The sequence below is a fragment of the Lemur catta genome, chromosome 4 (assembly GCF_020740605.2).
Source record: "Lemur catta isolate mLemCat1 chromosome 4, mLemCat1.pri, whole genome shotgun sequence".
Classification (NCBI taxonomy): Eukaryota; Metazoa; Chordata; class Mammalia; order Primates; family Lemuridae; genus Lemur; species Lemur catta.
In genome coordinates this window covers 760197-782637 of record NC_059131.1, presented here as the reverse complement: position 1 = coordinate 782637, position 22441 = coordinate 760197, and the positions used below count along the sequence as shown (strand labels likewise).

Here is a 22441-nt window from a genome sequence, read left to right as displayed (position 1 = left end):
TTCTGCCCTGGTGGAAACTTAGGAGAATTATTCTTGTGCACGGCCCTGGTCCTGTACAGACTCAGCAGTCAAACCTGTTAGGTCCCCTGTGCAGGCAGCCCCCGAGGTGGGCCCCAGTGGTCCGGCCTCCTGTGGTTGACCCTCTCAGGTGATGCCTGGTAGGTCCGGAGCCCAGAGAGACACACGAAGCCTCATGTGTAGTAAAATGTTTATTTTGAGTATCTGGGTGCAGACGGGTGGAGGCCAAAGAGTGTCTACCCTGAGGGAGGGGAAAATCTTGGGTTTTACGGAGGGTTTTCACGGGGGAGCGAGTATCTGGGACAGAACAGCCACTGTATTTTTTTTTATTGTCTCTGAGACCCCTGTCTCAGTCTCACCTTGCAGAGATAAGGGAGGAGGGCAGTTCCCTCCTTATGGGGGGGGAGTGCTGACTACAGCTGTCTGCTAGGTTTATAATCTCGGGGACTCTCCAGATTCCTGCGCTAGTGTTTTATAAACCTCAGTTTTCTATTAACCGCATTCCGTCCCATATATATTTTTCGAGTTCCTGCCTGGAACCAAGCTAACAAGGCCCTGTCTTGGAGCGTGAGCGTGGTCGGGAGCCTGCAAGGGTGATGGGGGCCACGCCTGCCGAGAGGCTGGAAGACCGTGGTTTCTGTCCTGTGCTCTCAATTTCTTTCTCTTCCTTGGAATACTTGCTCTGGGAGCCTGCGGGCTTGTCCCGTGTGCAGACCACAGAAAGACCCGCATGCAGGAAGTGAGGTCCAGTCCTCAGGTGCCATGGTCTGGCCAAGAAGGCACCTGCCATCTCCCGAGAGCCTGAGCGTGACCCTGCCCCAAGCCTGGCCCCGGGCGGTGCGCCTTCGGAACCGTGCGGGACACCCGGGTTTGCGAGCTGTCCCTGGCCAGTCCCACTGACGTTGCCTTCAGACAGGCCGCAGCGGAACAGTCTGCGGGGCACGACAGACCTAGAGCAGACTTGGGCGACGCTTTCCGAATCTGGCACTCGGTGACCCTGTCACTGTGGACAAACAGCTCAGCCTCGCTTGCCCTGGCTGCACAACGGAGAGAACGTGTGGAGGTGTTAGAACGCAACCATCAAGTGCACGTATTTTTAATCCTTTCCACACACCCCCACTTGGGTGGGTCCCCAGTCCCACCAGGAAGGGCACCAAAGTGTGCCGGGCGCTCCTAGTGCGCTTCGCGGGGAGGAACCTGCACGGACGATCTTGCTGCCAACAGCGCCCGAGCGGTGGGCAGAGAGCAGGTGGTTCCCGCCCGAGCCTGACGCCCTTTCTAAGCCCGAGCAGCGCCCGGGGATGGGCTCCTGGGGCCGGCCCTGGGTCCCTCCATGGGAGTCAGGGGATTTCACCCGGGACGGGCCTGGGGAGAGGGAGACAGAGCAGCAGCAGCGAGCGCGCCGGGACGGTAAGACTCCAAAGCGTTACAAAACAGCAACGCGCCAAGGAGACAGCCCTCGTGCACGCACGGAAACCGCGGGTACGAGAGGTGGAGTTGCTCGACTTACCCTCCCCCCGGGTCCCGCGTGCAGAATCCGGGATTCGACCCAGGTCCCGCCGCTCTCCCCCCCACCCCGGGGCGGCCCCGCCGAGAGGTCCGCGCGCCGCGGCGCCCTCCCCGCGCCATCTCCGGCCTCGGGGCCGCGCGGGGGATGCGGGCGCAGCCGGACGCCGCCTCCCCGGTCCTCGCCCGGCCCCGCCCTCGGGGATTCGGAGGGGGAAGGGAGGAGCCGCGCGCATGTGCACAGCTGGCGCCCCCCGCCCCCTGCGCACAGCTGGGACGTGGGCCGCGGCCAGGCGGGCGCAGTGCGAGCCCGCCGCGTCGGCCCGAGCGCCCGAGGTCCGTGCGCGCCGTCGGCCATGGCCGCGCGCCCCGCGAGCCCCGCGCGCCGCTGCCTGCTGGCGCTCGTGCTGTGCTGCGGCTGGGGGGCGCTGGCCGCGGTCGCCCCGAAGCCGGGCGCCGGGTGTCCGAGCCGCTGCCTGTGCTTCCGCACCACGGTGCGCTGCATGCATCTGCTGCTGGAGGCGGTGCCCGCCGTGGCGCCACAGACCTCCATCCTGTGAGTGCGCGGGGGGCGCGGGGGCGCAGCGGGGATCCGGGACCTGCGGGTCCGGGGATTCCGGGCTCACGGGCAGCGCGAGGGGCCTGGGGGCCGGGGCGCGGGAGGGTCCCGGCCCCGTGCGTGGGGGGATCCGGGCGTCGGGCGGGCGTGGGGCCCGCTGGGCCTTTGTCCGCCTTGGCCGGGACGCGGGGGGCGGGCCTGATCGCGCGGCTCGGGGAGCCGCCTTTGTTCCGAGTTAGGAATCCCCGCCGAGAGCCGCCAGGGAAAGCCCCGCTCGTCTCCCGCCGCTCCTTCTGCTCGGCCCCATCGCCCTCCGGGTCCTCTCAGGGGCCCCTCCCCGCCTCCGCGCCCCAGGCCCCCAGCCCCCTCCCCCAGCGCGGCGCCCCCGCCCCCTGCTGTCGTTCCCCTCCCCCGCTCTTCCTCCCCCCTTCTCCTCCTCCTCCTCCTCCTCCTCGGGCCTCCCGCCCCGCGCGCTCCCCTCTTCCGCAGCGAGGTGCCCACCCCGTGCCCCCTGCCTTGGGCAGCCTCCCTCGCGGATCTCGGGTACCTGCGGCCGCAGCGCCCCACGCTTAGGGCCTCGCAGCCGCCCCGGGCGCCGGGAGCCTGCGGTCCCCGGGGGGCGGGAGGGGCCGGGGTTCCCTGGGGCTTTCCCTGCGCCGGGCGGGCCGGGCGGGGCCGGCCTGCGGATCGCCGAGTGTGGGGCTGCTGGTCTGGACGGGGCCGGGCCGGCGCCCGTTTGTGCCCGGGGTGCCTCTTTCCTTTCGTTTCTAACCCGGGCGGCCGCGCGCGGACGAGCGGACTCCCCGGCACTTGCCCGCACGTCGCTACATTGTATCCCGCGCTGCGCCCGGGGAGGGGTCCGCGGACCCAAGTGTGGCCAGAGTTCCCTGCGGGCCCCGCTGGGTTCTGGTGCGAACTGAATCGGAAACTTTCGGACTCTGGAACCACAGGCTGCGCTTCAGGCGCAGACTACAGCCCGGCGTCCTGCAGCTGCCGTCCTGCGTGCCAAAAATAGTTTTCACTTTTCTTCGCTGAGCCAGAGGACTTTCTGGCACCGCCGGAGAGTCTGCAAAAGTTGTAAAAATTTGAGCGAACTAGTCAGGAAGTGGGCGGTCGGTGTGTTACCTCCAAAGCCAAGCTCTGGGACGGACCGCAGCTCCGGCCCTTCCCGCAGGGTCCTGGGCGGGGGTGGGGGCGCCGGGCTCCTCAGCCCGTGGACCCGCATTCCGGAGAGAGTGAGGGGCCACCAGGCCGGTGTCTGGGAGCATCTCGCCAAAAGCAGGCTTGTAAAATGGGGCTGGGGATAATTAATTTTGCAGTATTCTTTTGAGTCAGTGGAAAAAAGTTGGACCCTGAAGCATTTATTTACATGTGGTCAAAGTCTAATACTTGTACTATGCTTTGCCCCCAAATATTAATTGCTTTTTGAACGTAATGGTTGAATACGAGTGTTGTGGGGTGTTTCGTAAAACAAAAACCAGGCTCTCTGCTGTGCATGGCGTGGTGTTCTACAGAAACCCCACAACTTGTGAGCACAGCGGAGTGGACGGGGTGACCACGACCAGCACCTGCAGATGTCCTGGAAGCTCCTGTGCAGGAATTTATACCTGCACTTCCCCCGGGTTTTTGTGAAACAAGGCTCTAGGGGAGGAGTGAGCTCTCTCTTGCTCGTACTGCGGACACTAGGGAAGAGGGTAGAGCCAGCAGCCAGAGTCGGGTCTTGGACTGACGTGTTCCAGCCGACATCTGGCACATCAGTTGTCCCCTGGGAGGACATGCGTGTGTAGCCGTGTGGACCAAGGGCACGGGGCACAAGTTTTGGGGAATGAAGAGGAAGCATTCCCGTGGGATGCACCTGGGGGTAGGAGGAGGCAGCCCATCCTGTGGGGGCTTCCTGTTGGGGTGGTCTGGGGACCGGATCTGGTAGGGTCCAGGGTGGAGCTGCTGGGCAAGACACGGTCACATTGTCGATCCCACACGTGCAGACACACTCAGTGTTCACCCCGGTCTCTGCTCTCACTTGTGTGCTATTATTTTCTGTTATAAAACATTACTTGGTGGAAATTGGGAACAGAAAGATAGGAGAATGAAGAACCTGGCCCCAAAGTCAGGCCCTCTAGCATCGCACTGTCCCTTTGCTTTCAAGCCCTCGTCCCCACACCGGCCTCCTGAGGAAACTGAATCAGAATCACCGGAAAACATCCTGCCCTAGCCCTGGTGCCTCAGGAGCGTGTTTGAGCCAGGCCTCCTATTGGACAGTTTCGTTTGCTGTTTGGGGCTTCAGAAAGCGACGGTCTGAAAGCACCATGTGATGCAGGCCTGGGCCGACCCCGGAGGGCTGAAAGGGTCCCGTGGTCTCCGGCCAGCGGGGCAGAGGCCCTGTGGCATCTGGGTCTGGGGCTCTGGTTTTGCCGGTGAAGGTGCCTGCAGGACCCGACCAGTGGACGTTACTCAGTTCGGCTCAGAAGGTTTTGTAGAAATGCTTCAGTTTTTAATGCAGTGTTACACTACAGCCACTGCAGCAGAAGTTTGTCACAGGCAGTTGAATATTAGCTGTAAAGCTGCCTCTCTCTGCCAGCTCCTTCCCTCCTCTCAACCCCGCCTTCTCGGGGAGGAGATTCGAAGCCTTCCCAGTGGGCAGTGCTGGGATGCCGCTGCCTCCCGCCCCCAACCCTGCTCTTCTCTGCAGCCTCCACTGTGCAGTCACCCCAGCGTCCGGGGCACCGTCCGGGTGCTCCCGGGCCCAAGTGCCATAGGTTGACGGAAGCCCTGGCTGGAGGGCTCTCAGGGTGGCGCTCGGGGTAGGCCCAGGGGGGCTTTGCCGGAAACCGGGCAGGCCCCTCACCGGCAGCCTCAGGCCGGCAGCGCTAGGCCTGCTCCCTGCCAGTCCGTTGGTTTGCCAGGAGGCTGTTCCCACATTCCTGTTTTCTCACCGCCTGCCGGTCTCTGGGCTTGTGCTGCATTCGGGTCTGGACGACCAGCTTTAAAAAAGGTCTGGATTCCGCCCTCATGGAATTCTCAGCCCTGGGGGGGCGGGGCCCTAGCGAGTGAGGGGCTTCCGGTGGAGTGACAAGGACGACTGTGTAGGTGCTCACAGGGCTGCGTGGGACCGGCGGGGCCAAGGGACTCTCAGGACACTGCACCCTTGGAGGTCTGGGGCAGAGTGGACGCCCGGCTTCCAGCCTGTGTCCACAGGGGTGGAACGTCCCCCCATTGCCACTTCGTGAGTCCCCACCTGCCTGCACCTCCCACAGGCCCCTCTGGGGGTCGGGACCCACAGGGGGAGAAGTCAGTCTTTGGGCCACGTAACTGACTTGCTCTGTCCCTGGAGACCTTGTCCCCAGAATCGCAGTTACCCCAGGTCTGTCATCCTCCTTGGAGCTTCCCCAGAACTGGCTTTAAGGAGAATCTAATTTTCCCACCAATATCTGTGTGAAACTGGTCCCTCTTCGGAGAGGAGAGCCCTTCCTCACACGTGCTTTGAGGCGGAAACTACTGGGTGGGGTGGGCGGGCGGCTGGGACCAGCCCTGCGCACTTTCCATGCCGCCTCCTGCAGGCTCCCTGCCACGGATGCCCCTCTCCTGACCCTGTCCTCTGGGGACACTCTCAGCCCCAGGGACAGGGACAGGGAGGCCAGGCCTCTGCTCCTTCGGCAGACCCGCAGCGGTCGGGACTTTGTGTGTGTCAGTGACGGCTCTCTATGGGCCAGCAGCTCCCCAGGGTGAGGACCGGATTGCTGAGTGGTCAAAGCCTGCGTGCCGCACGCCACCTGCACACGGACCCCGCGTGCCGCACGCCGCCTGCACACGGACCCCGCGTGCCGCACGCCGCCTGCACACGGACCCCGCGTGCCGCACGCCGCCTGCACACGGAACCCGCGTGCCGCACGCCGCCTGCACACGGACCCTGTGTGCCGCACGCCGCCTGTACACGGACCCTGCGTGCCGCACGCCACCTGTACACGGAACCCGTGTGCCACACGCCACATGCCACCTACACACAGACCCCGCGTGCCGCACACCACCTGCACACAGACTCTGAGTGCTGCATGCCACGTGCACACGGACCCCTCGTGCCGCACACCACCTGTACACGGAACCCGTGTGCCACACGCCACATGCCACCTACACACAGACCCCGCGTGCCGCACACCACCTGCACACAGACTCTGAGTGCTGCATGCCACGTGCACACGGACCCCTCGTGCCGCACACCACCTGTACACGGAACCCGTGTGCCACACGCCACATGCCACCTACACACAGATCCCGCGTGCCATATGCCACCTGCACATGGATCCCGCGTGCCACATGCCACGTGCACACGACCCCGCATGCCACACACCACCTGCACACAAACAACTCAGCGTAGATACGGTGGTTTTTCTGGTGCTTAAAATAATATCATTGATGGCTTATGACTTGATAATTCCTGTGATTTATGTTTTCTTTATCTTGAGGTTATTTTGAAAAATAGACATATTTTTCACCTAGTCACTTGATTTCCCTCCAGATCCGCAAAGTCCACAAACGAAATAGGTAAAGCCCGAGCGATTTCTCAACCGAATGTTACTCATGTGACTGAAGTTGCAACTGGCAACGAAGTCGAGTAACAATGTGCTGGTTGTTGCCTGGTTAAGCCTGGCATTCCTCTCCTGGCCCGGATCCCTGTGCCTGGTACTTGTTAATTAGCTTCTCTGTTCTGGAGGCTGTTGTCTTTCTCCCCCACGTACCGGCTGTCCTGGGCAGAGGTTGGGAAATGCCCAGGAGGAGCCTGAGCTGCCTGGGACCTGGTTGCTCAGACCCTCTGCGTCCCGGGGCCTCTCTGTGGCGCTGGTGGGGTTTACTCTGAGCTCCTTTAAGGGTGGATTGTTCTGCCCTGATGCAGGCTGGATGTCAGCTCACTGAAGCCAGGGCCCTGCGCTGTCCTTGTCTAGGTGACCTGCCCACCTGAGGAGCTCAGGGCAGGGTGTTTACGGGAAGGCCAGCCTTACCTCGCCCCCCTCCCCCGAGGCTTCCAAGGCGCCTGCAGGGTGATCGGTCCTTTGTTCTACAGCCAGGCCTGAGGTAGAAGCTTAACCAGGGACTGGTACTCCGGTACGTGACCTCTGGACTTAAGAAAAAACCCAGCCTTATCAGATGTAATTGACATTTGAAAAGGTGCGTGTATTTCAAGCACACTTGGTGAGCGGTGACACCTCTGCTCCTGTGAGACTGTCCCTGCGGTCAAGGCGGTGAGCTCGTGCTTGAACCCCCAGTTCCCTGCTTCCTGGTAACCCCTCCCCCGCCCAGCCCTGCTTTCCACATTTGCAGTTTTGCCTCTGGCTCCCGGAGAACGTTGGTCTTCAGTTTTCCCCTCTCGGATCACCTCTGTCTGATCTTGGCACGTCAGAGTAAATACTGCTCGCAGAGTTGCAGTCTTGGGAAGCAGTTCCTTCTCTTTAGTGTTTTGAAAGAATGTGGGTAAAATTGCTTTCATTTCTTCCTTAAATGTTTGGTGGCATTTCCCAGTGAGGCCACCTGGTCTGAGAGTTGTCATTGTGGGAGGGTTTTAAACCACAATTTCAGTTTCTTCCATGAATGAAAGGGTAGCTACTTCTTCCTCTGTGAACTTCAGTAAGCTGTGTTTTCCGAGGAACTCGTCCATTTGGCATAAGTTGTTAAAGTTTTCATCATAAAGTTCTCCCGTGTCATCTGAAGAATCTGCAGTGACGTCACTGCTCTCTTATGCCGATGTTAGAAATTTGTATCTTCTCTCTTTTTGTTCCTAATTAGTCTGGCGAAAGGTTTGTTAGTTTTATTGATCTTTGCAAAAACCCAACTTTTGGATTGATTGATTTTCCTCTTTTGTTGTTTCCCTGATTTCTGCTCTGATCTCTGCTATTTCCTTTCTTCTATTTTGGGTTTAATTTGCTCTTCCAGTTTATTAAGATGGAAGTTGAGGCCATTGCGTTGAGATATTTCTTCTTTTCTAATGGATATTTAGTGTTATAAACATTGTTCTTATTTTCATTCTGCTCAAAATTCTTTTTAATTTCCCTCTTTCTTTGCTGACCCATGGGTTATTTGGTATTGTGCTATTTGATTTCTGGATATTTGGGGATTTTTCTAAACATCTTTCTGCTATTTCTTTCTCATTTATTCCATTATGGAAAGAGAGTACATGTTGTGTGACTTAGATCCTTTTAAATTTATTGAAACTTGTTTCATGGCACAGAATGTGTCTTAATTAGGAAATGGTCCATGTGTACTAGAAAGCAATGTGTGTTCTGCTGCTGTTGGGTGGAGCACTCTGTGATGTCATTTAGGTCATGTTGGTTGATAGTGTTCATATCTTCGGTATCTTAACTGATTTTTTGTCTACTTGTTCTGCTAATTATTGAGAGAACAGTATTGAAATGGCTGATTATAATTGTGAATTTGCCTATTTCTTCTTGAAGTTTTATCAAATTTTGCTTTGTGTATATCGAAGTTATGGTATGAGGAGACTAAATGTTAAAAGATTGTTATTGATGAATTTACTCCTTTATCTATACAGAATGGTTTTCTTTATTCTTGGTAACAGTCTTTGCTCTGAAATCTACTTTGTCTAGTATTAATATTGCCAATCCATCTTTCTTTGATTAGTGTTATTAGCACACTATATTTTTTCCATCCTTCTTTTTAACTTATTTGTGCCTTTATATTCAAAGTACATTTCTTGTGGGCAGCTTGTAGGTGGGTTTTGCATTTTACCCAATTTGACAACTTCTGCATTTTAATTTCAGTATTTAGACTGTTCACTTTTAGTGTGATAATTGGTATGGTTGGGTTTAAATCTCTCATCTTGCTGTTTGTCACATCTGTTCTGTTTCTTTTTTTTTATATTTCTGCCTTCTTCTGAGTTATATCTTCAAAAATTATTTTATTTTATGTTTTTTTGGCTACTAGCTGTAAACCTTTTTTTGTTGTTATTTCAGTAGGTTGTTTAGGATTTATACTATACCTCTGTGTTTTATCACAACTTAACTCCAATTACAGTGCAACAGACACAGTGTAGGGACCTCACAGCAGGACTCAGGCACCCGCATTTCATTGTGCTTCACTGTCTTGCACTTCGCAGATGCTGCGTTTCTTACAAATTGGAGGTTTGTGGCAACCCTGTGTTCAGCAAGTGTATTTGTATCATTTTTCCAGCAGCAGGTGCTCACTTTGTGTCTGTCACAGTTTGGTAATTCTTGCAGAATTTCAAACCTTTTCATTATCATTGTATCTGTTATGGTGATTTGTGAATAGTGGTCTTTGGTGTTACTGCTGTACTTGTCTTGGCACCGCCTGCCCCAGAGTGCCGGATGGCAAACTTGGTCGATACCTGTGGTGTGGGTCTGACTGCTCCACTGACCACCCCCGTCTCTCTCCCTCTCCTCGGGCCGCCCTCTTCCCTAAGACATGGCAATGTTGAAATTAGGACCATCGATCACCCTACAGTGACCTTTAAGTGTTCAAGTGAGAGGAAGAGCCACACGTCTCTCTGTTTAAATTGAAAGCTAGAAGTGATGAAGCTTAGTGAGGAAGGCTGGTCACACGGTGAAGTCAAGATAGTCTGAAAGTCAGGCCTCTTGGGCCAGATGGTTAACCAAGTTGTGAATGCAAAGGACAGTTCTTAAAGGAAATTGAAATCACTACTCCTATGAACACATGAATGATAAGAAAGTGAAACGGCCTTATTGCTGATGTGGAGAAAGTTTGGTGTGGACAGAAGATCAAACCAGCTACTACGTTCCCATAAGCCAAAGGCTAACCGAGAGCAAGGTCCTAACTCTCTTTAATTTTCTGAAGGCTGAGAGAGGTGAGGAAGCTGCAGAAGGAAAGTTTGAAGCCAGCAGAGGTTGGTTCTCAAGGTTTAAGGAACGAAGCCGTCTCCATAACGTAAACTACAAGGTGAAGCAGCAGGTGCTGACGTAGAAGATGCAGCAAGTTACCCAGAAGATCAGGTAAGATAATTGCTGGAAGTAGGTTCACCAAACAGCAGAGTGTCCATGTGGATGGAACAGCTTCTGTTAGAAGGAGAGGCCATCTGGGACTGTCATAGCTACAGAGGAGAAGTCAGTGTCTGGCTTCAGGGCTTCGAAAGACAGGCGGACTCTCCCATTAGGGGCTAGTGCAGCAGGTGACTTTATGTTGAAGCCACTGCTCATTTACCATTCCAGAAACTCTAGGGCACCTCAGAACTATGCCAAATCTACTCTGCCTGTGCTCTGTAAATCAGCGGTCCCCAATCTCTTTGGCACCAGGGACCAGTTTTGTGGAAGACAGTTTTTTCACAGACCAGGGTGGAGATGGTTTCCGGATGATTCAAGCGCATCACATTTATTGTGTAGTCAAACCTCTCTGCCAATGATGATCCGTATTTGCAGCTGCTCCCCAGCACTAGCATCACCAGCTCAGCTCCAGCTCACATCATCAGGCATTAGATTCTCATGAGGAGCAACCTGGATCCCTCCATGCGCAGGTTACGGCAGGGTTCTGGCTCCTGTGAGAGCCTAATGCCAGGGCTGATCTGACAGGAGGTGGAGCTCAGGCTGTGATGCCAGCCACGGGGAGTGGCTGTGAATACAGACGAAGCTTCACTCGCTCACCCACCACTCACCTCCTGCTGTGGTTCCTAACAGGCCACGGACCTGTACCTGTCTCCATCCCGGGGGTTGGGGACCACAGCTGCAAAGGGAACAGCAAGGCTTGGGTGACAGCACAGCTGTTCACAGCGTGGTTTACTGAATCTGCTAAGCCTGCAACCTGTGCTCACCTTTGTTCCCTGGATACACTTCTGCTTTTAAGATTTTCTTCTTATTACTGGTTTTGAGTAATGTGGTTTTTATATGCATCTGTGTGGTGTTCTTCACAGTTCTCATGCCTGTTTTTTTCTTTATTTAAACCTTGGATCTGCGGATTTATAGTTTTCATCAAATTTGGAAAATTATAGGGTATTAATTCTTCAAACATGTTTTCTGTCCGCACCTCTGTCTCCTCTCCCTGGCAGATTCCGGTCACATGTATACGAGGTGGGAGCTCACTCAGGCATTGTCCAATTTTTTGTTATTGTCTTTTTCTCTGTGTGTTTCATTTTGAGTAGTTTCTATTTTAATGTCTTCAAGGCAACAAGTTTTTTCTTCTGCAATGTCTCATTCACTGTTAGTCCAACATAGTTTTCTTTTCTTTTTTTTTTTTTTCACTGTTTTTGTGTATTTTTGATGAATGCCTGACTCCCTGCTGGAGCACCAGCTCCGTGAGTAGGGGATGCTGTGCCTTCGGGTATTAACACCTGCCTGCGGGGTTCTAGAGTTCAGAGTCCTCCCGGGCAGGTGCTTGGAGAAAGCTTCTTCTCAACCGTGCTGGGAACGAGGGTCTAACACTTGCTGCTCCCAGAAGCCCTGAAGATTGTCACATCAACCACCCCTTCTTGGTGTGAGCTCTGAGCCCACAAGCCGTCCTGCCGTCTGGGCACACGACCAGCCCTCCCGGCCCTTTGATCTTTGCCCTTGGAGGGGCAAAGCACATTGGGCCAAACCTAGACGGAAGGCCACTCCCTGCCACCCTGCCGTGTCTCCTGGGGCAGCCACGAGAGCCCTTCGCCTTCCTGCAGATGCAGCCCAAGTCTGTTCTAAACCCCCTGACACTAAAGTCCATCATGGGCGTCGTGTGGAGTCAACAGTGTCCACGAAGACAGAAATTTTCTCTGAAAGTCTCCAACAGACCCCAGCTCAGGACCTCTTGGCCAGAGCTGGGTCACATGCACACTCACCCTCTCCCCAGAGGGCCCTGAATATTTGTGGTTCCCTGCAGGGAGTGGGAGAGAACAAGGCAGTGTGCTTCCCCGATGGCCTGGGGACGACCGATGCACACTGCAGGGACCTGCCAGCCGGCACAGGCGAGATGGGTTCTACCTTGGACAAGGGCCGAAGCCCTGGGAGGGCAGAAGTGCAGCGTGGCTCAGAGCAGCTTCCCAGGTACCTGGAGTCACGCGATGTATGTGATGCGACTTCTGGCCGAAGCTGCTGTTCGGGCTCTGCCCTCTGGAGTGAGCCCTTCCTTGTTGAACGCGGTGACGGCCGTGGCTCACGGCTTTCCCACGTTCTCTCATGCCGAGGGGGTGGAGGCTTACTGAAGGCTTTCCCACGTCCACCGCATGAACAAGTCCTTCTTGGGTTGTGCCCTTGCTGGTGCTGGACCAGGTGGGAGCCACGTTTGAAAGGTCTCACGTTCAGTGCCCTGAGTAGCCTTTCTCTGATGTGGACACAGGGATGGAGAGTGAAGCGAGAGCTACTTCTGAAGGCTTTTGCACATTCCCTGTACGTCTAAGGCCTTTCGGTGCTGTGAGCTTTCCGGTGCTGAACAAGCTTAGAGATGCAGCTAAACGCTGTTCGATGCTGCCCTGAGGAGGCCTTTCTTCTACCTGGCGAACCTTGTGGCAGCGAACAAGTGAGGCCCTTCCACGGTGGCTTTCCCACGCTGGCTTTCCCACACTGGCTGCTCTCGTGAGGCCTTTCTCCAGTGTGAAACTCGGGTGCCCAGGGAGGCAGGGGATTCTGCTGTAGTTTTCCCGCATCCGACGCACACGTGCGGCCTTACTGTAGCGCGAGCGCTGGTGGTGGTGGATGAGGTTGCAGCTGCGACTGAAGGGTTTCCCACAGTCACTGCCCTCACAGGCCTTTCTCCTGCGTGAGTGTGTGTGATGCGCAAGTGTGGGTTTGTGGGCAGAGGCTCCGCACAGTCGCTGCCCTTGTGTTGCTTCCTCAGTGGGAATGTCTACCGCGTCCTTAGTGTGGACAGGTGACCGACGTCCGCTCCACACTCCTCACCTGTGGATGTTCCTCCATGTGAACTCTTCTTTTAGTAGTGAGTCGACTTCCTTTTTAAGCCACCTCTGCCTGGTGGGCATCTGTGTGGCCTCTCTTCAGGGTGGGCCTGGGGGGCAGAGCTCTCCCAGCGGACTTCCCGCGGGCTGCGCAGGACGGGCTTCTGTGCAGCGGGCACTCCGGGAGCCGCAGCGACCGCATTTCTGTGGAAGGGTCCCCTCCCGTCGGTGCTCCTTCTGGTGTCAGTGACCTGGTGGCGGAGGGCCCAGTCTGGCTGGGACGTCTGTGCCATGTTTCCCACGGGAAAACGCCTTTTTTGACGGAAGGGCCCTGCCACTTGTGCCCAGGAGGGGCTTCCTCATTCTTTGCTCCACACGGACAAGCAAGACCAGGACCCTCCCATCCTCCGCTCTGCTGACGGGAGTCACTTCCACCCGGCTGGGCACCGGGGACTCTTCCTCCTTCTCCAGTCGGGTGAACGCCAGGGCTCTCACAGGTGTGAGTCCCAGGGAGGCCGTGAACTCCACATTCTCCACATCACGCTGTGGTACAGACACCACTGGGCTGCGTGAGGGGAGCCCCCACCCCCAGCAGAAGTACATGGACACGTCCTCGGACGTCACTCGGCCCGTTTGGATGTTTCCTCCCAGATCCTGCAGAATTCCAGAGCGGCATGCCCAGGTGCCTGCTCAGTGCCTCCAGTTGGCAGGTCTGGGATGTACCGTACTCAAAATCCTCGAAACCGAACTCCCGATCTTCTCCCTGGGACCTTTCCGCAGCCTGCAGATCCCGGGGTTTTCCTCCTCCCTCTCCCCGGAGTGTCCAGGCAGCTCGTCCCTGCCCTCTGTCCTGCAGGTCCTTGCTGCCTGGCCTCCCGGACGCTCAGCCTCAGTTTCCCTCCTGGGGAGTGAGCGGGGTGGTGCTCGGTCACCCCTTGTTCCCATGGCACAGGGATCCCGTCCCTTGTTGGCTGATGTACAGTAACTGGAAAACACTTGCTTCATGTCGTTTGTGAGTTTTTCCGTTGTGTCAGGACAGCAGGCGTTGCCCTGTTCCTCCGTCTTGCTCAGAAGGGACGCACTGCCCACCCACGGTTCTACCTTCTTCGAATTCTTCTGCTCAAGGTGTGGTAAAAGTAAATAACAGTTAGAATAAAATAATAACTGAGTTCACATTCCCAAATTCAGATTTAAAAAAAATTAAGAACTAAAGACCACTCGGATGGTGTTTTCTGTTTGGAAAGCTGCTGTGCCCTGGGCAGTTTGTGCTCCGTTGCCGTGATGAGCAACCGCAAATCCCGCTGGAGTAGAGCAACGTAAGCTCCTCCTCGCACACAGAGTCCAGCGCAGACACTCGAGGTTGGGCAGGTCTCTGTTGGAGTCAGCGCTAAGCCTGGGGTGGGCAGATACGGCCTGAGAGGTGCTGCGTGTCTGTGGCCAGGCCGCGTGTGTTGACTGTGGCTGCCTGCGACTACATAGGCAGAGACCCGCGGTGGTCACAGACCCCACTGCTCACACACTGGCTCTTGGAGAACGTGTTTGCTCTGACCCGGGGATCCCAGTTCTGTCCCCCCTGAAGTTCTGGCTCTTGGAGCCAGAGAGAGAGACAGAGCCATCCCGGGAGACTCACTGCTCTTGACTGCTCAGAGGTGACACTGCGTGGGTGAGCAGTACTGACATGTCCCAGCCCAGACGCAAAGCCCGGGCGTGGAGTCCAGCTGCATGGGCGGGCGGGCGGGGTGGGCGGCGAGCGTGTCCTCGCTGTCTGTCCTGGACTTTCCCAGCCCGCACTCGCCGCTGTCCCCGAGACCCCCTCTCCCCAGCACACTTTCCGTCCTCCGCGCGTCTCCGCACAGGGCCGTGGCTCAGAGCTCCAGCGCTTTCCGGGGAGGTCCCAGATGCCCGTGGCCTGGCCGTTACCTTCGTTTCTACGTTCTGCGGCTTGTGGTGACGTTACCCACCTCCCCCCTCAGCTCCGAAGGTGGCCGTAGCGAACACTGCCACAGATGAATACAGTTGAAAACTGTCTCCTCTTCTTCTAACAAGAGGAACTTTACTGTTATCTGGGGATTGCAGGTGGTTTATTTGTGCTCTATGGACAGTTGCCCGGTGGCTGTCGGGGGGAGGGGGAGGGGTCTCGGCTGTCACAGCCTTCCGATCACAGCCGGGTTTCTCGGGGGCCGACTGCTGAACTGAAGACCTTTCTCCAGGGGACGAGCCCGATTTGGGTTTGACACATGCCTGCCCTGGGTCATAGCAGAAGGAACAGGTGAAGTGACAGGAAAAGGGGACGCTTAATCCTCAGGTCGGATCGTCAGCTTCTGGGGCCAGGACTCAGCTGTCGGTCTGCACGTTCCTCCTCGGATGTCAGCCGTGCGTCCCCTGCTGCCCGTGTGCCCGGGGTACCTGCCAGCTGTGCCTGGAGCCCGCCTGCGCCCCTGCCCTGCGGCCGGAGGGTTCCCAGCCCTCCCTGTTTACTCTCACGACTCCAAAGCTGTGTGTGAATCTGCAGGATCTGTGCACGTTCGCCCGCGGCCTCCCCCAGGGCCCTCCGCCGTCCCGCACGGTCTCCTGTGTAGGCGAGGGGTCTGCTCGCAGGCACACGTGTCCGGTCTGCCGGTCCCGCTGGACGCGAGGGCCGAGCCGCGCCACGAGCTGGAGCTAAGGCATTAGAGGCCACCCTTTCACCCACTAGTTGCACCATCCTGTTTATTTTCTTTTTAGAACATATTGTAAAACAATTTTTATGCAACTTGTCCACATCCATAGTAGAAAAATTTGAAAATACAGATAAACAAAACGAAACGAATTGCTCACATTCTTGTCACTGGGGAGAAGTGTTAACTTTGTGGGTCTTCCCCTCAGATGCACACAGACATTTCTGTGTGTGCTTGTGGGCATGCACATGTCTGCCTGCCTGTCTGTTCCATCTGTCTGTCTGTCACGTACCTGTCTGCACGTGAACTAATTTTAAAAGTTAGGTCATGATATATTCCTGCTCTGTAACGTACTTTGTATGTTTTAAGATCTGGCAGCGTGTTACGATCGCGCGTCTGTGCCGTCGTGAGAGTTCTGTGTCGTCGTTAATGGCCACGTGGTGTTGACTTGTTACAAATTACCAAATGTAACCAGATTATGATTAAGAGTCATTTCTTTGTTTCCACTTTTCTGCTACTGTAACAGGACTTCCGAAACAGCGCTGTGTGCACTCTGCGTCTGGGGTGTTTGCGGCGCACTTTTCTGGGACCTTCTGCAGGGGTGTGCTCTGCTCCGAGGATGTGGCTGTCACACTGCGTGTGCTCCCTGTTCTGTTTCCTCCCTGGACACCGTCCTTATTTTCCCAGGACAGATGTTCCCCGGTAGCTGAGCGTTGACCATGCACCTGCGGCAGAGCTGCTAGGACACACACCTGACGGGGCGAGTCCCAGGCAGTTGGATGAAGTGTGGAGAGGAGGGCAAGGTGCAGGGCACACCTGCCACATCCATGGCCGGGGCAGGTGCTGTGTTGCTCTGCGCAGCAACTGTTTTTGATTATTATAATTTGTTTTCTCTCCGCACGCTTTGATTCAGCATGCCCGAGAACTAACCCAGTGTAGGGTTTGTGTCTTTCACTGAACTAGTTTGTTCTGCTCTTGCCCTGGGCTTGGACAGCTCCCATCCTGGGGCCTGTCTGTCGTTCGTTTGGTCTCTGCCCGGGGTGAGCTGCTCCTGCCGGACCCACAGCCACGTCACAACCTTGAGAACGGCGCCGGGGGAGCTCCAGGTCCCCTCAGCACCTGCCTTCTGCCACCAGGGTGACTTCTGGTTGGTTCTTGCTGTTTGTGGTAGTCGTGTGTGGTGAAGTTGCCGGGCACCGGTGAGTGAGCACTAAACTGGGGCTCCCAGAGGAGGTGCAGGGTTGGGTTCCTCTAGCTCTGGTCACGGAGTTCCCATCAGCCGATCCGATAGCGCACGGATACTCGTGTTTCTTGTGTGTTTCTGTTTAAAGACACATTATATACATTGCTGATGCATCGACATGGAACTCGTGGCCGACAGCCCTACACCTCGTCCCCGAATGAAGCTCATGGAACACGCAGCTGTCTGGAGCCAGGAAACACCGGGCAAAACTTCAGTGCTTGGGCCTGTTGTAAATAGAAAATCACCAACAAAAGCACAAAAATGTGAAAAACATCTTATGTAGACCTTGAAGGACCCGGCTGACAGTCAGGGGCGGAGACAGGAGGGCCAAGTCCCCTTGCTCCACCGCAGCTGGGACCTGTGTGTTGTGACCTCAGTTCTGCCCGTCCCGTCCCGTGCACAACTGGCCACCAAAGTGCTCCAGGCACTGACTTTGGGGGTCCATGTACCTTTAGCAGGTGGGTGGTCCCACAAATGTGGAATCTGCTACGATGGGGGAGGACGGCATCCCCCCCGGATTCAGAGAGCGGCGGCCTGAACTGGGGGTGGGGCATCCGCTGCCCTGTGACCCGCCTCAAGTGAAACCTCCCTGGAATTTGTGCCTTGAGTTTACATTAGTCGTTAAGAACAGCTCTGTGCAGAATGAGAAGGCACTTAAAATTCTTAGCAGTCTCTCACCAGTCCTCAGGGGAGAAAATGCCAGGCCTTCGACGCTGCGTCAGCTTCAGAGTTCTTAAATTTAATTATCCCGTGAAAAGTCAGGAAGACCCGCTGTGTGGAGGCGCGGCCAGCCCTGGGGGCAGGTGGACAGGCTGCCTCGCCGCCCGTAACTCCTGGCGGTCCAGGGGCCATGAGACAGACTCCTCAGCCACGGTGTGACGTGGAGGAGATTGTCCTTGATGAGAGGGACAGGAAGGACCTCGACACCCAGAGACCTGCCCTCTGAGACGGGTCTGCCCACCTGAGCGCTGAGGCAGGGGGTGCAGCCTGCGGGCGCCGGGCACGTGCGGCCACAGCCGGGCACCTGCTCCGTGCTTTCCACGTGTGCCCCGGAGTGCGTGTTCTCGCCTCTCGGAGCCCGGCCGTCTGCATCGACAGGGCGCGCTGAGGAGTAACGGGGACACATGCAAATCCTCTAACACGCGGCCCAGCACGGTCGGTGCGTGTGCGGTGGAAGCTGCTGTTTTACCGTCAAAATCTGGATTGTGTTGAATCAATGCAGATGTAAGCGTGGAAAATTTAACGGTGTGGCCCTGCCCAGGGAGTACAGGGAGGGGACGACCCCGGGGGACAGGCTCAGCAAGGAGCCAGAGAGGCTGAGATGGCTGGTGCCGGGCAGTGGCGTTTGTCCCGTGGAGAGCGGGCCGTGCGCCCGCAGGGCTGGGTCGTCCCAGTGTTGTGTGTACTGACTGTCACTGAAGCAGACACCTTCACGCAAACAGGAAATTTTCACAAGGCGTAGTTTTCAGTGCATTCTAGAGCCACGGTTTTCTCTGACAGACCAGACTCAGACGTTTGAGAAACATCTGGTTTTTCCTCTTGAGGACGGCACCTTCTGCAGTCCTGGGAAACGGGAAGTGATCTGCGGTTGGGATGCCCCTCCCTTCCCAAAGTCTGTTCTTTATTTTTAAAAGCAATTCTCATTTTCTGAAATGTCATACCGACATAGGTCTAATGTTAATTATTTGCTAAGAATAAAGGGCACGAAAATGGAAATTCAGACTTACTCTGAATGAAATATAAGGCTGACACTGGAGATGGAAAGATTGCGACTCAGCCCTGATTGGAACTCTTGGGTTAATATTTCCTCTTTCTAACGCCGAAGGTAAGAGTATTACAGCTCTCGGGCAAGAAGATTTCTTCGCTCAGAAATGTCCTAGGACAGAAATACAGCTCTAGGCAAAATGTGCCCGTGTCCGTGTGTTTCACCGTGGAAACCAAGGCTGCCCCTCGTCTGAAGTCTTTGTCACTAAATTTATGTGCCTCTTCCTCGTGGCAGCCAGGCTTCCTTTGGGGAGTGAGATGAGGCTGTTGCTTCCTGGTGTGAAACAAATATTTCTAAAAATCTATTACCAGCAGAGCGGTGCTTTTAACTTTTAAAAATAGCAATTAAAATAGATACAGTTAGTCATCAGATGTTTGTATTGGCATGGCAACAGGTGGCTAAATACTAATCTCGAACATTTGGTTTTTTTGTGCGTGTTACTTTTCTTTATGTAATTTTCTTAGGTCAGTGCCTGTGTCCCCCACACATCCACTCATCTGTTTGTAACCGTCCTCCATTCACTCACCTGCCCACCTGTCCTATCTTCCTTCCATCATTCCATCCCTCCACCCGTCTATCTATAACCACTCATCCATCCATTTATCCATCCAGTCTCCCATCCCTCTATCCATCCATCATCCATCTGTCCAATCTTCCATCCATCCACTCATCTGTCCTATCTTCCATCCATCCACCCATCTATCCATAACCACTCATCCATCCATCTGTCCATCAAGTCTTCCGTCCGTCTATCTATACATCCATCATCCATCTGTCCAATCTTCCATCCACCCAGTCATCTGTCCTATCTTCCATCCATCATTCCATCCATCCACCGTCTGTCCATAACCACTCATCCATCCATCCAGCCAGCCAGCCTTCTATCCATCCATCCATCATCCATCTGTCCAGTCTTCCATCCATCCACTCATCTGTCCTATCTTCCATCCATCATTCCATCCATCCACCCATCTGTCCATAACCACTCATCCATCCATCTATCCAGTCTTCCATCCAGCCTTCTATCCATCCATACATCCATCTATCCATGTGTCTAATCTTCCATCCGTCTATTCATCCATCCAGTCTTCTATCCATCTGTCCCTCCATCTGTCCTATTTTCAATCCATCCTTCCATCCATCCATCCGTCCATCCATCATTCCATCCATCCACCTATCTATTCATAACCACTCATCCATCCATCTATCCATCCATCCAGTCTTCCATCATCCATCCATCCATTCTATCTTCAATACATCCATCCATCCATCCATCCTATCTTCCCCAGGTATCCCATCCTGTCCCTGTGCCACCTGCTTCACTCCAGGGTGTGTTCTCGTGGTGAGATCATGTTGGCATGGCAGAGATCTTTCCTTGTGGTCACCTGGTCCCTTACCCCTCCCTACCCACCCTGAGGCAGGTGGACATGGTCTTCACCAGGACTCAGCCTGCACCTACGGGGTAGTCACTAGCTCAGGGAATTCAGCTGCAGACCACTGGGCAGGTGCTACAGTGAGCCCCACCCCAGGTGAGGGACAAACCAGGTGCGGGGTGAAGCCAGGGCCCCCCGGAGGGTCTCAGGGCAGAGCCAGGACCCCACACAGGCAGCCCGGCCCGGGGCTCAGGCCCACGTGGTGCTGCAGGCCCTCCGTGTGTACAGGCCTTATTTTGGGATGTCCCCAGCAGTGTCCCCAAGGCTTTGTGGACTTTGTGTATGGATTCGTGGGAGGGTACTCTGCCTGGGGACACAAGCTCTGCCCCAGGGGAGACTCTGGGGAGAGCTCGCCACTGTCTGCTGGGCCTCCTGCTGGGAGCGTCCCCAGGGCTGGCAGCTGAGGGGTAGGTTGAGATGGCTCGGGAAGCAGATGATGTCGCGGGACAGCATGGAGTGTCGGTGAGAGGCGCCCTCAGTGGCTGAGCAATGCAGGGGAGCATGTCCCAAGCTTCAGCTCCAGTTTCTGTCCCAGGGAACCAAGACCGCGCCCGCTGCAGTGATTCCTCTTGTACTTGAGCTCAGGCTGTTCTGCCAGGTGTTTGCTTTTGCAGGGACCTTGCTTGTCGGCGTTGCCTGGATGTGCCCCTGACAAGCCATCTACGGGGCACATTCGTCAGGGCTGGGGCTTTGCCCACGGTCATGAAAGTTCCTCTCTTGACCAGTCTTGGGGGTTGCTGGGGTACAATAAATCATGACATGTGGGTTAATGTCAGCCTGAAAATTGACCATGTCACGCTAGAAAGAAGGACTCAGAGAGAGGCCTGCGGTCCTGGTGGGGCTGACTCTGGATTCGTGGGCCTGGTCCTCACCACTGGGCCCTTGGCACTCGGCTCCCGCTGCTCCGGATCCAGGCCCTCCGCGTGCCCTCTGCCCTCGTCACTCTGCCCGGCTCCCGCGGGTGGCAGACACCCTGCTGGCCGGCAGCCATCCTGGGAACTGCTCGTCCCAGCCAGAGCCTGTTTCAGTCCCTCTGGGTGGGGACACCAGACAGTCCATCGGTGCTCACGGGCGGGTGAGTGAGGCGGGTGAGAGTGGCAGGTTAGCGTGGTGGGTTAGCGTGGCAGGTTAGCTTGCTAGGTTAGTTTGCTAGGTTAGTGTGGCAGGTTAGTGTGCTGGGTTAGTGTGGCACGTTAGCATGCTAGGTTAGTGTAGTAGGTTAGTGTGCTAGGTTAGTGTGGCAGGTTAGTGTGACAGGTTAGCGTGGTGGGTTAGTGTGGCAGGTTAGCGTGCTAGGTTAGTTTGCTAGGTTAGTGTGGCAGGTTATTGTGCTGGGTTAGTGTGGCAGGTTAGCGTGGTGGCTTAGTGTGGTGGGTTAGTGTGGCACATTAGCATGCTAGGTTAGTGTAGTAGGTTAGTGTCCTAGATTAGTATGGTAGTTTAGTACAGTAGGTTAGTGTGGCAGGTTAGTAGAGTAGGTTAGCATGGTAGGTTGGTGCAGTAGGTTAGTAGAGTAGGTTAGTGGGGTAGGTTAGTGCAGTAAGTTAGTAGAGTAGGCTAGTGTGGTAACTTGGTGAGTAGAGCACAGCAGTGCCCTAGGTCTGTAATTCATAGTCCATGTGATTTCAGCTCCGGATCAGCTATTTTGTGATTCCTTCTGCATTTATTAGAGGACCTTCTATAAATAAGTACTTCCCCACATCAACAGTTTGGGGACCTGATTCCTAACTTTTCACCTGTTAGGTAGATTAGGTGAGTCTACTGTAGCCAGTTGTTCCCCGCACAGGAATTTGCAGAGAGTCGGGAGCGGCAGTGCCTTTCTGTTGGTGTGCGGACCCATTGTTCCAGGTCGCTGGTGACCAGTCAGGAAAGCTGCTGAGACCAGTCGAATGCGATGGCCCCGGGCTAAGGCACCGAGCCCACCCCAGGCCGGAGAACAAAGAGGCCTTGAATAGCGGATGGGAACAGACAGCTGCACAAGCCCTGTCAGACTTTCCAGCCCGGTTTGGTCATTACCCCATTGTTAGGCGAAGGACAAGAATTCACCAGCCAAGCACAGGGACATTTCACATGGCCATGTGTTCCGGACATTAAACCTGGGATGTTTTTAGCATCTTAGATAGACGGTCACGTTAGAATACGGTCTGTCTTCCCGTCAGTGCATGCATCAGCCAAGTTAAAACTGGGTTACGTTGAGATCGCACCTGGTGACAGGGCTGCCCGGGCGGGCCAGGGAGCGCAGGGTCTTGGGGACGTGGGCTGTTCTGTGTCCCTGACGTTGGGAAACAGCCTGCACATGGGGGAGCCTTTCCCTGGGAAGATGCAGCCGCCGACCTGCACGTGCATCCTGTGTTCGTAACAGGAAGGCATGTGCAGGTTCTCGGCAGATGCAGGACTCCCCTACGCATCGTCTGGGATTTCATTTG

General features: G+C 55.6%; 1 protein-coding gene and 1 long non-coding RNA gene across 3 annotated transcripts in view; one reads left to right on the top strand and one right to left on the bottom strand.

Annotated features, from left to right (window-relative positions):
* Window positions 1–208: 208 nt before the first annotated feature.
* LOC123636562 lies at window positions 209–2691 on the bottom strand. Its single transcript, XR_006734611.1, has 3 exons — window positions 2631–2691; window positions 1161–1383; window positions 209–1055 (listed from the first exon to the last, which is right to left on the bottom strand). It is a non-coding gene; the product is annotated as an uncharacterized LOC123636562 (long non-coding RNA).
* Window positions 1794–22441, top strand: part of PXDN (peroxidasin) — a 75250-nt gene continuing 54602 nt past the window's right edge. For both annotated transcript variants that reach the window (XM_045548963.1, XM_045548962.1), the window contains exon 1: window positions 1794–2080. In XM_045548963.1, coding sequence (XP_045404919.1) covers window positions 1881–2080 — 200 coding nt within the window. In that variant the 5' untranslated portion in view covers window positions 1794–1880. The remainder of the gene's footprint in view (window positions 2081–22441) is intronic.